Consider the following 13575-nt stretch of genomic DNA (forward strand, 5'->3'; position numbering starts at 1 on the left):
GGCCTAATAAATGTGATAACGTAACAGCAGTGGGAGGCTGCCTTCTGTTCAGCACAAGCTAGATTGAGTCCTCGGCTCGGGGTTTAACATGGGATGGGAGGGAACCGAGAGGGAGTAGCCCAGACAGTGTCGGGCAGGGGAAAAGGAAGGGTAGAAGAAATGGCTTCTGCATCCTGGAGGGGGAGGGCCTCCGGGTCTGGATCCTGTTCTTCAAGGATGGGAAAGTCCACCCCTGGAAAGCTGGCTTCCACCTGCGTCAAGAGAGGGGAAAGGAAATCGGCTTAACCCACAGAAACTTGGAGTTAGGCTGGAGAGCCAGAGCCTAAGTGTGGTGGGAGGGGCTCCGGAGGGAGGTCTGGGATTCCTCGCCTGGGCAGCCCTTGGACGCCAGGCCATCGGGAGGCTGGAGGTGGGCCAGGAGACAAAGGTAGCAGCTTTTGGCCAAGCGCTGGGGGCAAAGTGGGACTCACTCTCCAGAGGGGTGCCTGACTCATAACACTCACCTATGGCCTGTTGGGGGGTGGCTGTAGTACATGCTGGGGCTACTCACTCCCTGGGGTCATTTGGGGGCCTTGAGGGAACAACCCCCCTCAGGTTCCCCTCATCCCCATCAAAGTGGTGCCCCTTCCCCCATCCCTGGGTGGAAATCTCCCAGCCAGGGCCTCGGGGAATTTCAGCTGTACACCGAGGCCCGTTCAGAGCTCGGAGGGAAACCTAGTATCAAAATGCGCAAGTCCCTGCACCAGCTCCTGGATGCACACTTACCCGCGGCTGCTGTCAGGGGCACCTCAGCCTGACCCTAACTACTTGGCCGTGGTCAGGGCATTCCTGGCCCATGCTGAGGCCGCTGCCTTCAGACCGAGCCAGCCAAGGGCCCACTGTGCCGCCTGACGGAGGCAGGGGCTTGCGGCTAAGAGCCCACAGCAGCGGGAGCTGAACTGGAGCCTCCTCTGTGCAGGGTCTTCCCCAGACAGGCGAGCCCCAAGCGGAGGGCTCCAAATCCTTTAGGTACTTGACTCTGCCTGAGGTGCCTGGTGAGCAAGATTAACCGCCTACAGGGGGTCCAGAGAGATGGCCGTGGAGGCCTATTTATTGGTTTAACCCTGGAGGTGCCAGCCCTCATCCCAGCAAGCCGGGTGTTCTCTGAGGGAATGCAAACTCATCCAAGTGTCAGCCTGAGCCAGCCCCAAGGAGGAAGCAGAGTCGGCCGCCTGCCTCAGGCTAATCTCCTGGGACAGCCTGCGGCAGACAGAATTCAGGAGCCCCGGCTTGGGGTATCTGTGGCTCCTTGTCCCGGGAACGACCCTAGGCCAAGGCTGAGAGGGAAGGAGGGCATTCCGCCCCCTGCCCCCAGGGCCAGGCCCACTCGCTGGCCCTCCCAGGGAGATGCCAGGCCCCCTCAGGTGAGGGAAGTGACGTTCTAGGGCTGGGATTGGAGAGCCCCCAGGTGAGCCCATGAGGAAGGCCCGAGCAGCCCCTCACACAGCCTCCTTTCTGTCTGCTCCCTTTAGACTCCAAGCAGAACGGCGATGCCAATGCGGTGCTGTCCGATGAGGAGGGAGCTGGCCTCACCCAGCCCCTGGCCTCTGCCCCCACCCCTGAGGAGCGCCGGGCCCTGCGACGCTCTGGCCCCCGAGACAAAAACAAGAAGGCAGCCGCCTGCTTCCTGCTCAGCGCCGGGGACTATGCCTGTGCCGATGGTAGTGTCCGGAAAGGTATGGCTCCCCAGGCCGGGCAGGTGGAGAGCCCCCAGGGAGCTGAGTCTCCCCAGTGTCCCCTGCAAACCTTGAGGTCCCCTCCTCCCCTGAGGCCTTGGCCACCATCTCCTCTGCCTTGGATGTGCCCCCGCTTTTAAGATGAGTACCCTGATCTCCCACTCCCTGGACTAGAAAGGCCTCCGGCATCCCCCAGAGGTTCACAGAGCCTAGCACCCACGCCCCTCCCAGCCCCCCACCATGGCCACAGGGAAGAAAGACTAAGTGCTAGAGGCTAAGGGCAGGCCAAATCAGCGGCCCCTGCCTTTCCCCTCCATTTGATCACCACCTCTTCCTCTGGTTCCTGCCACGACCTTGAGGCCTGGCTCCACAGGGTCACTGCCAGACTTTCCCTAGACCTCCCTTAAACACAGCTAAGGTTTCCCAAGTAAGTCCCAAGAGATACCAAGAGGCTTCGGGAGTCAGGATAAGAATGAGCTGTTGGTGTGATGTCTTTGGAGAGCCTAGCACAGGCCTGACCTCCTCATCCTACCCTGGGGGTCCAGGAGCCCGGGAGGGGCCAGCCCAGCTCTGCACGCCTCTTGAGGCAGAGCCAGCAGGTGACCAAGGGGTGGGGAAGGGGGTAGGGATGGGTAGGGACTCTGTGTCCCCTCTGAGGTGTGCTCTGAAGGATTTGGAGGGTTCAGGAGAGTAGCCCGTCCTCTCCAGTAAGGAAAGGCTGAAATTCATCGGCAGGCCCCTAGCTGTGGCAGGAGCAGGGCAGAAGCTGGGCTGTGGACTTAGGGCTTCCTTACTTGCAAAAAGGGGGTCAGCAATGATGGAGGATGGTTGAGGGTCGGTAGTGGCTGAGAACAGGAGTCTCAAGAGCAGGTGCTCCTGCCCGGTTCCTGATCACTTTTTTGTCATTCTTGCCCTGTCCCTGTGACTTAACCTGCCTAAATGCCCTACCTAGATCCAGAACAAACCCTGACTCCTCCCGAAACAAAGCTTGTCCCTGGGTTCTCAGGCCACTTCTTAACCAGCCCTCTTTTAACCAAATCCACACCCCCCCACCCCCGCCACTTCTCACTGTCCCAAACTCCAGTCCAGGTCTGGGTTGAGTGAGTCGGGGCAGTGTCTGTGATGCCTCTGTCCCCCCAAGCGTGTCTCCTGGCCTGCTCATCTCATGCAGCCTGCACGGGCACCTTCCCAGCCCCTGCCCCCACGGGATCCCCAGGGCACCCTGACCCTGATGAGGCGCTGAGAGGTGTGTGTCCAGCTGTGCTGGGCATATGTACTGTTGGGTGTCACCAGCAGGAGCTGCCATCTGGCAGCTGGAAGGAGATGGCCCAGAGGCCCCAGCTACGGGGCTGCAGGTTGAAGGTACTCAGACCATTTACACTCTCTCCTGCGTCTCTCTGGTCTCCCTGTCCTCTGCGTGTCCCAGTCCTTGGGCTCTGGATGTGCCTGTCTCTCCTGCCCCCCATCACAAACACGCAGCGGCTTCTGCTGCGTCCTGGTTCAGACCCAGAGACTTGCTGTGGCTGGAGCATGCTGAGTGATGACCCGGAATGTGGGGCAGAGGGGACCCTGCCTCCCATGTAGGCCTCGAGCTGACTGCCCGACAGCCCTGTTTGCATTCCAGTATTGTGAGGGGCTTGGCGGAAGCAGCAGTGTGGAAGAGGCTGTGAGGGTACAAGTCAGGCGGGACCGTGAGGAGGTGGGGAGCGGGTCACACCCGGGGCAGGAGGGGCACGTGCCTGGGCTGGGGAGCGTGTACCGCACCGCCAGATCTCTCTGGGAGCTCGTGTGGCCCGGCTGCTCTATTTTCAAGATGCCTCCACACTGCTTCTTGGCAACAAGCATGCAGCTCAGCCAATTAGAGTGACCTTCGAGAGGGAACAGGTGGGTTGCTGGGAAACAGGCCCTGCTAAGCGAGCGTGGCAGTTAGCATCGCCAAACTCCCAGCAAGCACTCAGCAACTTTCCCCATGCCAGACCGTGCCTCCCTTCTCTGCACTGGGGCTACGTGTGGGACCTGGCGTAGGGGGCCCAGGGCTCCTTCAGCCACGGGCAGAGACTCCCTTGTGAGCCTATAGCTGCCCAAGTGTCAGAGTGTGAACTCCCTTGGGGGGGGGGGGGGTAGGGGGAAGGTGACCGGTGCTGATCAGGGCTTCTGAAGATGGTGTAGAAAGGTGCTGGAGGCTGGGGGGTGTATGTGTAGCTGGAAGGGAACTTACTTGGGGACAATGACAGGGCAGAGATCAGCTGTGCGGCCCTGGCATCTGTCCTCTGGAGCCCAGGTGACCTGGAAGCCCAAGAACATCAGGGAGCCTTTCCCAGGCGGGCCAGACCCCTCAACCAGCCCAGGGCTGACTGCCCCGCGGGGTCCCCTGGAGCATGGATCCCACGGAGCTGCTCAGATGAGGAACCAGGCCCCTCTGACCCATGTGCCTTTTCTTCACCAAGGCTGCGCAAAGTCCTGGAGTCTAAACAACATAGCTGGAGCAGCTGGAACCAGTCTGGGGCTGTCTCCACTGGCATCAAGATACAGCTCACCCTACCCTCCAAGAAAGCTCCCTCTCTCCCACCCCTTCCACCCTCTCACCAGCCCTCCACCTGGACACCCGGCCCCTTAGCGGCACCCTCGGCTCTCCCCACCCCCCGGGCACACACGCTCACATGCCCTCCAGCCCTCATACCTCCTGGGGCCTGAGGGAGCCGGGCGGGATGCAGGAGAATCCAGGCCCCTGAGCCTCTCCTCCACAGCACGCAGCTCCCCAGAATGTTCAGCTCTGGAGCCTGAGAACAAGGGGGAGATGACGCCCAGGGCTTGCACCTCCCCCGTCCCCATCCTGAGCCGGACGTGCCAGCCCCCCACCCAGGACCTGTGCCTCTGGGCCTTGCCTGCCCTCAGGGCCCCATCGTAATCACAGCAAATGCATTTTCATTCCTCGTGGCCTTCAGTCAGCAACCAGCCTGCCACTGAATATCTCTGTCTGTCTGTCTGTCCGTCCCACACCCAGACCAGCCAAGAATAAGGCTGTCTCGTGGGGCGTCTCTGCTGGTGTGCAGGGAGCTAGGCCCGCGAGGGGAGCAGTGCCGCCCTGGGAGAGGAGGCCTGATGTTCCCCAGCCCTGGCCTGGCACGCAGGTGGGGGTCCCTAGGGCCCCACAATTGGCTGCCTAGGCGTGGGAATGCCCTCCTCTCCGGAGTGACACCCGGCGGCAGAGCCCCGCACCCCATCTGCGCCCCAGCAGTGGTGCCTCTCCCGCGCTGCTTTCTCTGCTTCCACGACAGTTTCTCCTCCCTCCTTCTCCTCTCCCCCAAACTCCCAGCCCTGCCTCTGAGTCACCTGCCGCTCCCACCCAGCCTCTGCGCTCTGTATTGCTGCCAGAACCGGAGACTCATCTAATTTCTATAATTAAGTGTATTCATTTACCTAACGAGCCCAGGAGCACAACAGGTTTGTGAGTCATTGAGTGAGCAGGGGTGCCCCCTGGGCAGGGGCAGCTGAGGGGAAGCGTGGGGACAGAAGCCATCCTGCCCCTCGCACGTGGCCACTCCCGGGCCAGGCAGGGCCGGCTGCAGGCGGCCCCTCCCCAGCAGCTTGCCAGGGAGGCTCTCTGGGCCCCCTCAGCTTCAGGAACGCAGGAGGCCTCGGCCAAGCCATTTCCTGTTTCACCTGATGGGAATTAGACCTGACAGTGGAGCCGTGCGCCTGGCAATTTTTAGAGTCAGATTATGCAACTTTGTAGAGGGAATGACTAAGGTCCGTATCTGCTCCTTCCAGGGTGGGCAAAGATAGGAATGGAAGGACAGAATTCAGGGACTCGGCAGGAGACTGGGGATTGGGAGGCCACCCTGGAAGGTGCACTGGGCAGAAAGGTCAGACCATTTCATGAGGTTGGCTGTTGTGAAAAACCTGTGCCAGGAGCACCCCCATTTCAGTGCCGTCTGTCTTCAGCCTTGGGCAGACACACGAATGTCCCTTCCGGAAAAGTGTGTTCACGATGGGTACTGGCATACCCCAGCCCTGCTGTGGCCTGTGGGGCCTGTCTCCTGCTTGTTCTCAGAATGAAATGTCCCGCTAAGAGATGAGAAAATACAGCGGCATCCATGTGGCCTGGACAGGCCCCTTTCAGTGACCGGGGCTGGGAAGCCCCGTGGAGCAGGATGGAGACATTAGGCACCGTCTCGTCGCTGAATCTGAGAGCCCAGCTGCTTTTCCTTTGTGAGGACGGATTCGGTCCAGGCCCCGCAGGGCTTCTTGCCCAGGGGTCCTGAGTCTGATGGGGATGTGATGAGCAAGGTGTCCAGTTTAGCCTGGACGCCACAGCTATTTTCTCTTCTGACTTGCCTTTCTGGTTCGGGGAACTGAGTTGGCTATTTCTGTGGCAGCCTTCAAGTTGTCAGGAGCCCAAGTTTCCACGGTACCCACCTCCTCCTTCCCTCTCCTCCCTCCCACAGGGATGGGCATGCTCATGGCACCCCTCCGGTGGGCACAGATGTCCCTGGGCGACATGATGCAGGAGTGCCAAGCTGGAGCCCCTGGTGCCTTGGGAGATGGGCTCCCACCTGTCCCCCCTGGTTCTCTGGCTTCCGTGGGGGAAACAGAGGACCTAGCTAACAGGATGGCTGAGTAGGCTGCTACCTCTCAGGACCTCTGGACCTCCCAGGGCCCTGGGAAGGGGCAAAGTGAGTCCTGGAGTTGGCAGAGACCCACTGTACACGGGGCCCTGCCTAGGAATGCAGCTGCCTACGTGGGCCTCAGCCTGTCCAGACTTTGGGCCTCCCTCCTTAGGGGAAGGCTCTCCCTTCCACCTGTAATCTGAGAGCACAGTTGGCTTCACGTTGGGTGTAGACTTGGACCTGTACCCATTACTTTGTCTTCTAGAAGCCTTTCCCTCACAGCTGGGGCCCACCCCCTCCCCCACAGAGCAGGGAAGCAGCCGGGGTAGGAGTTGTTCACCTTACGAGTTTGTACCAGGCCTGCTGACAAACTTAGAGGCATTTGTCAGCCCCCGGGGCTTCTGGGAAGAGCTGCGAGCTGGAACCAGAGGTGGAAGATGTCTGTTCAGTGTAGGCCGGGAGTCAGAGGGGAGACTGAGTACCAGCCCGAGGGCTGGGGCTCCAGGAGTCACCCCCTTGGGCCCAGACTACCCTGTCACAGAGCTTCCTGGGAGAGGAGGGCCTCCCCTGCCCTGGTCAGAGAGTATCACCCCCAAATCCCTGCCCCCACAGCAGCCTCCTTGCCCGCCCTGCCTGTGCCCCCGCTGGGAGGGTAGGGGAAGGGAAGGCCCAGGCCACTGACATTCCAGGCTGAGGCTGAGCTGCTGAGAAGGGCTCACTGAGAAGGGTTGGGTTTCTCAGTAAGATGCTCCTCTCTGGCCTTCTCTTCTGAGATGGACACGTGCATCCTCCCTGACCCTCCCCTTCGGCATCCACCCTCCAACTGCTAGAACTCTGTTCCTGCCAGATTGAGGAACTGTGGCCAGGCACGACAGGGCAGCACACTCAGGCACCTTCTTCACCAGCCACCCCCGTCCCTCCACCCCAGGGACAATGGAGTGGCCCCAGGTGGTAGGTGGCAGGTAGAGCTATGCGGGGGTGGGCCACCCAGGTTGGACTCCAGGCCACACCAGGAACGTCCCCCACTCCCTCCGTGCCAGCATGTAGAGCTGTGATCCCTCCGCCCACAGAACTGGGGTTTTGAAGACCTGAGGGCTTGTGATTCCTGGAGCTCGTTACATGAGCAGGTATGGAGATAAGCTGTAACATGGCCTACGAGTCACCTTGGCCTAGTGCTGGGTAGGCAGAGGGGTGATGAAGGGGCTCACCCCATTCGCTGACCCATCCTTGCTCTTCCTGGCCTCTTAGCCCGGGGTCCCCATGCCTTCCAGCTCTGCTCCTGGCATAGTCCTTAGCCCACAGGCTGTGGGTCAGCAGCTGGCTTCCTTCTAACATCTCATTCTTTGTTTCTCCCTTTCTTTTGCTGAACTCCTTGCCCCCCCAGACGGCAATGTTGAGCCGAAAGCGTGCGTCCCAGTGTCTCACACCTGTGCTCTTTAAACACAGAGACCTGCCAAGACGCCCTCTCGCCCAGCTATGCCCAGGCTGAAGTCCTCACCCTCTCTTAAGCGGCACCAACATGAGAGAGGCAGGCAGACAGACAGAAAGCCAAAGGCTTAGGGAAACTCTGGAACCCTGGCAAGAATCTTTCGCTGGGAAAGACTCAGAGACCCTTGTTTGCACAGGACTGATGGAAAACCTCCCATGTGACCCTCCAGGCCCAGAGCCATCTGGGTCTGATGTTCTGTTCTGTTGTACACCGAAGAGATATATATGCACATATAGTATCTATATTCGTACGTACTATACTCGTGTGTGGTGCACGTGCTACTGGTGGTCTGTCTTCTCTGTTAGGCTGTGTCTCCCCAGGCCCAGGCCCCGCCCCCAGGCCCCCCTCTTCTTCACTGACTCCTTGTTTCTGCTGAACACGTGCGTGGAATGTCCCAAGAAAGAGCGTCTGGGCTCTGCCAGTCCCAAGGGTGGGGGGGGGGGGGCGGGCAGGCCAGACTTGGCCCCTCGGGGTTGTTTCCTTTCCCTGTGGCCGGTGGTCTGTGGGGAAGGCCCGGTTGCTCCCCGGGGTCACTGCTCCACTGGCCCCACCCCACCCCAGATTGGGGTTCTACCTCCCACCCCACGCCCCAGTTTTGGGGGACTTCCAGGGGACTTCCTCTGGAGCTTCTTCGACTCCTCCTCCACCTTACCTGTGTCCTGGACCGAGGGGGCGTTTTGTCTTTTTTTATTTTGGGGTTTTTGTTCTGTCTCCTCCGTCCATTTGTTTTCAAAGATGCTGCTGGGCAGACGGGCAGGGAAGGGGTCTGTCTGCCCCTCTGGCTCAGGGGTCTGAGAAGGGGAAGCCTCGGGCAAGCGGAGACCAGTTGCAATACTGTACTTCCTGGCCAGTGGCCAGAGGACGCGTGCAATAGCAGAGGCCAGGTGACCCCTTCAACCTTGGCCTCTGCCCCTCCCGCCGCCCTCTCACCGCAGTCCCACCTGCCCTGCCCCTCCCTGGCGTTGGTCAGTCCTTTTGTGAAGCTGTCCCCTCGTGTGTGTGTGTGTGTCTGAGGCATGCCTAGGCTGGGCCCTGCCGCCCTGTCTGCGCGCCTTCCACTGTTGTGCTGTGCTCGAGCCCCAATAAAGACATCTGGAGCGTCCTGCTGCTCCCGCCTCTAGTGACTGCGTCCGCCTCTCCTTTCTGGCTCTGTGTCTGTGGGGACCTCCCCGGGCTTCCACCCCAACACCTGAGACATGCAACACACTCCGATCCTAGCCCTTTCCCCGCCCGGAATCACCGGTGCCTGCCAACCCCTGCGTTTAGAGCTAGGCACGAATGCCCAGAGAAGGACAGGCTTGCCCGGGGTCGTGAAAGAGGGCTGACCCGGGACCCCCGGCTCCCAGGCAGTGTTCTGGTCTCCACCGCCGCCACCTGACCCCGTCCGTGACGCAGAAGAGATGTGTTTGGAAGGCGTGCCCCTGTATTCCTGCTTGCTTGTGCAGGACCCCCCCCCCCCCCCCACCACCTTCCCTGGAATTGCACCAGTGCTATGTGGGCCAAGGCCCTGGGGATGCCAGAGTCATTGCGATGACTGGATGGCTGACGAACTGAGGCCGGCAAGGGACAGGTGGCACATCCGGGACCACTTAGCGATGGGGAATAAATGAATCCTGGGTAAGCGATGGGGACACGTGCCCCTCACTGTTGTTTCCCCGCTCAGTCACATGGAGGCACACGCAGGGCTGACTCCCAGCTGTGCTGCCTTGTGCGCTCGTTCCAAATGGCCCCGCACCTTCATGCTCAGCTGCCACCGTCTTGAAATGATGGAAGAAGGGGCCCTGCGTGTTCATTTTTGCACTGGGCTCCGTAAATCATGCAGCCAGCTCTGGGCACATGTTTGTTCGCCTCACCCTCTTACTCTAGGCATAAACTAGAGTTGTAGGGCCTCGGTTCAAAGTCTAGAGTCGTAGGGCCTCAGTTCAAAGCCACTTACTAGCTGGGTGACTTGGGAACAGCTCAGCCAACCTCAGTTTTCCACTCTGTAGAAAGGGGATCACAACAGCCCAGTTTGGGTTTCAAAGACCGCGCGTGTAAGGACCGGGCCCAGTGCCCTCGGTGTGCCCATGACGTAGAGAAGATGCCCACAGCAAGTGTTCGTTCCCTCCTCACCCCTTTCCAGAGCGCTCAGGCTTTTCCCCACAGACTTCTGAGTTTGCCGTGTTCAGTCACGCCAAGAAAGGACAAGCGCATAACAGGGGGCAGGGGGTGAGGAAGGCAGAGGGGATGGAAGAAGTGAGGGGAAGCCTGCTCTTGAGGCACAAGAGAAAATCGGGCTTGGAGCCTGAGCCGGCCGAGGCAAAGCAATGGCAGGCTGCCAGTTGTCAATTAAAGATAAGATCTCGCCCGGCCGCGGAGGGCAAGCAGGGCCTGCGCCCCTGCCCCCCCTTTCCAGGCCGGAGAAAGCCATTTGCAGCCAGGCTGGCCTCAGAGAAGCTTGGCCAGGCCATAATGGGATGGGATGTACTTCTGGCTCCATAACGATATTACGCATCGGGGCCCACGTCCAAGATGGCTGGGGGTTTTTGTTTTGTTTTGTTTTTCGTAGATGAGGGTGGAACTGTTTCACGGTCAGGGGCCAAGAACCAGCAAACAGCCCAGGGGTACCAGAGGCCAGGGTCGCCCTCAGGGGACCCAAGGAGATGCAGGGTGACACGCTGGTGCAGACTTCTGGAGGGGAGAGGGGCGGAGAGTTCAGCGAGAACAGACTACCCGTCCGCTTCACCTCACAGGAACAGCGGGCAGGGCTGTCAGGAAAGGAAGGCCATGGCTTCCTCAAAAAAGCAGGGGTTGAGCCCAAACGAGGGGGCTGGTTCAAAGAACAGGACACCAGTGTCCAAGACCAACTTTGGGAGTCAGACACACTCACACTCAGCTTGGAGTCCTGGCTCCATGACTTCCTAGTTGTGGGACCTGGGGCAAGTCACTTAACCTACTTAACCCGTGTGAATCTTTATTTCCTCACCCGTTGAATGGGCGTATTGATGGCACCTACCTCCTGGAGCTGTTGGGAGAACCCAGTGAGCAGTGCCTGTAAAACCCTGGGCACATGATCACTGCTTACAAATATTGGGAGGGAGGAGGAGCGTTGTGGAGCAACTTCCCCCCAATAACCCACCCCGGTTTGGTTTCTGGCCTCACCTTTCAAATAAGTGCTATGAATTAGCGTCATTTCGGTAAAGCCCTCATCTTCTTGTGAAGCAGACAGAGAGAGTGGGGGGTCATAATGCCAAACAGCTAACATTTATTGAGTGCCGGGCGATACATCTAATGCTCTTAAAAACTCATTTCGAGACCGGTGTCATCATTATTCTTGTTTCACAGAGAAAACTGCAGGACAGCCATGTTGGGTCACCCAGCCAAAAAGGGGCCAAGCTGGGATTTGAACCCAACTAGTCTGACTCCAAGAGTCCAATGCTTTCCTGCCTTGTAAATGGAATGGAGCTTCTAAGTCATCAGCCCGAGGGCAGGGATTTGTGCTTTTATTGGTTTTCATTTCATTCACCTCAATTGGAATTGAGGAAGTGGGTGCCCTGGTAGTGCCTGACCCCACCCCCCACAGAAAAGGGGCCGTTGTTAATTAGCATAACCCCCAACTCATGGAATTCTTGATTCTTTCCTCTGCAACCCACTGAGTTTTATTGTCTAAAGGGAGTGACTGGGATGGGGACGGGTCTGGAGACCAAGTTATAGCAGGAGCAGCTCAGCCTGCAGAAGAAAAGGGACCCCCATCTTCAGTATTTGAAGGCATCTGAGGGGAAGTGGGTTTAGCTTATCTTCTGATCCCGGAGAGCAGACCTGGGACCAGTAGGTGGAAATGTTAGGAGGACAGATCGGGGTCAAATAAAGAAGAACCTGGCTTTTTGTTTTCCTGCTATTACAAATTCCCCACATGGTGTTGAAAGCATCCCGTACCAAATCAACAGGGAAGGAAGGCCCTGTCATCCTCCCTCAGTCCTACGCTCCTCCCAGGAGGCCACACTATTAACATCTAGCGTCGGGTCCTTCTAGGCCTTTGGTAAAAGACCTTTCTGACAGAACTGCCAAATAGGAATGACCGCCTTGTGGGTACGAGGTTCCTGTCCCTGGAAATGTCTGGAGAGACATTGGGTGGTCACGTGCCAGGGTTTGTGGGAAGAACTTCCGCCCGGCATGGAAGGTTGAATTAAAAGACCTCTTCCGGTTCTCACACGTTCTGACTGACAGGGGGCCACGCAGCTACTCAGCGGTGGAGGCTGGTCTGGAGCCCGGGTCTTCCTAACAGGACCCAGATAAGCTCTTTTCCTGGCATGATTTTCCTCAAAGTCCTTCGCTCTGGAGGGGAACTCCCTGCTAGACTCCCTGTCTGCCTCTTGCCAGCCAATCCTGGGTGTATGCCAGGGCTGAGACTGGCATCTGTGGTGCATCTGGTTCAATGACTCGGTTGATACCCTCGCTTGGGTTGATACCCTGCGATGTGTGGCCAGTACCCGCCCCTACAGCCTCCTGGGCCCTGACAGCATTATCACCGTGAGCACCTGCCCTCATTGCCCGGCTCCAGGCCTTTGTGGGATCAACACGACAGGTGGCACGTGAGCTGGCCCAGTCACCTGGGGCCATGGTCACCACACCTCAGCCCCGGACAGCATGGGTTGCTCTAGGGGCCACAAGGGCTGCCAGGGACCCTCGGAGCTGCTTTCTCCTGGGGAACCTCACCTGGGCCTGACCATAGCATCATGGGCTGAGGAGAGGGAGCCAGGAGAGCTGTGGCTCCAGGTCAGAGGGGTCAGAGGCCTTCTGCTGTTGGTGCTGGAAGCTTCTCTGTTTCTCACAGGGCTGAGGGGCCAGCCTGCACCCCCACCCCCAAGTCACCATATTTACCTGTCTTTAGGGCTATTCCATAAGAGTCTCCCAGAACGGCCAGGCTCTGCTTTTGCTAAGCTAGGCTCCCTGCTTCGTAAATCAGCAATTTCCGGTGTGGGGACTAGGGTTGGCCTGAGGAGGTCCCTTCCTTTCTCTCTCTACACCCACTTTGCTAGGTGATCTCACCCACTCCTATAGTCATAAACGCCTTCCAGAAGCTGGTGACAGCCATGTTTGTAGGTCCAGCCCCAGAACTCTCCTCTCAACTTCATTCATTTGTTCATTCATTCATTCATTCATCCAACAAACATATATTAAACTTTTTCTCTATTCCAGGCACTGCTTTCCATGTTGCATGTACATCAGTGACCAGAGAGTACGACCCCCTCCCCTCCCTGCTCTCCACACCCACTCACCCTGCCTGCTCAGCCCCTCAAAAGCACCCCCGCGCTCCCCTGACATTGGACTCTGATTTCACGGTTCTCCCTCCCTGTCCTCCTCTCCCCGTCCATGTGCTACCACCATCCACACTGAGGCTGAGCAAAAACCAGGGTGTCATCGTTAACCCCTCCCTCTCATACCTCAACTCACTCACTCACTCACGTTAAATCTTTATCAGATGCCCATACTGCATCCTGGAGAACCAACAGTGACCCAGTCGGCGGGACCCCTGCCCTCATGGAGCTGACATTCTAATGGGGGGGCTAGGCCAAAAGACCGGTAGACTAAATACACACATAATAACCTCTCCCACCCTCATTCCAGCCCACTTCAATGCTGTCATTCCTAGTTCTGAAATATGCCTCGCAAGCCTTCCATCTCTCACCCCTTCCTCGCTGGGCCCCAGCTGCCTGTCTACACCCCAGTGTCCTCCCAGCAGCCAGACAGGCCTTCCGAAAATGGACACTAGATCACGTTA

At 58.7% G+C, this 13575-nt stretch overlaps 1 protein-coding gene across 5 annotated transcripts in view; it reads left to right on the top strand.

Moving 5' to 3' along the window:
• Positions 1-13575, top strand: part of KCNC4 (potassium voltage-gated channel subfamily C member 4) — a 46320-nt gene that overhangs the window by 14665 nt on the left and 18080 nt on the right. For 2 of the 5 annotated variants that reach the window (XR_006712587.1, XM_045478592.1), the window contains exon 3: positions 1512-1715. Coding sequence is in view for 4 of the 5 variants with exons in the window: in XM_045478592.1 (XP_045334548.1) it covers positions 1512-1715 (204 nt within the window). In the remaining variant the exon portion in view is untranslated. Of the gene's footprint in view, positions 1-1511; positions 4281-7709; positions 8935-13575 lie in introns of those variants that run through there. The other 3 variants (XM_045478591.1, XM_045478590.1, XM_045478589.1) reach the window with 3 other exon arrangements.

Source organism: Leopardus geoffroyi, chromosome C1 (assembly GCF_018350155.1).
Source record: "Leopardus geoffroyi isolate Oge1 chromosome C1, O.geoffroyi_Oge1_pat1.0, whole genome shotgun sequence".
Taxonomy (NCBI): domain Eukaryota; kingdom Metazoa; phylum Chordata; class Mammalia; order Carnivora; family Felidae; genus Leopardus; species Leopardus geoffroyi.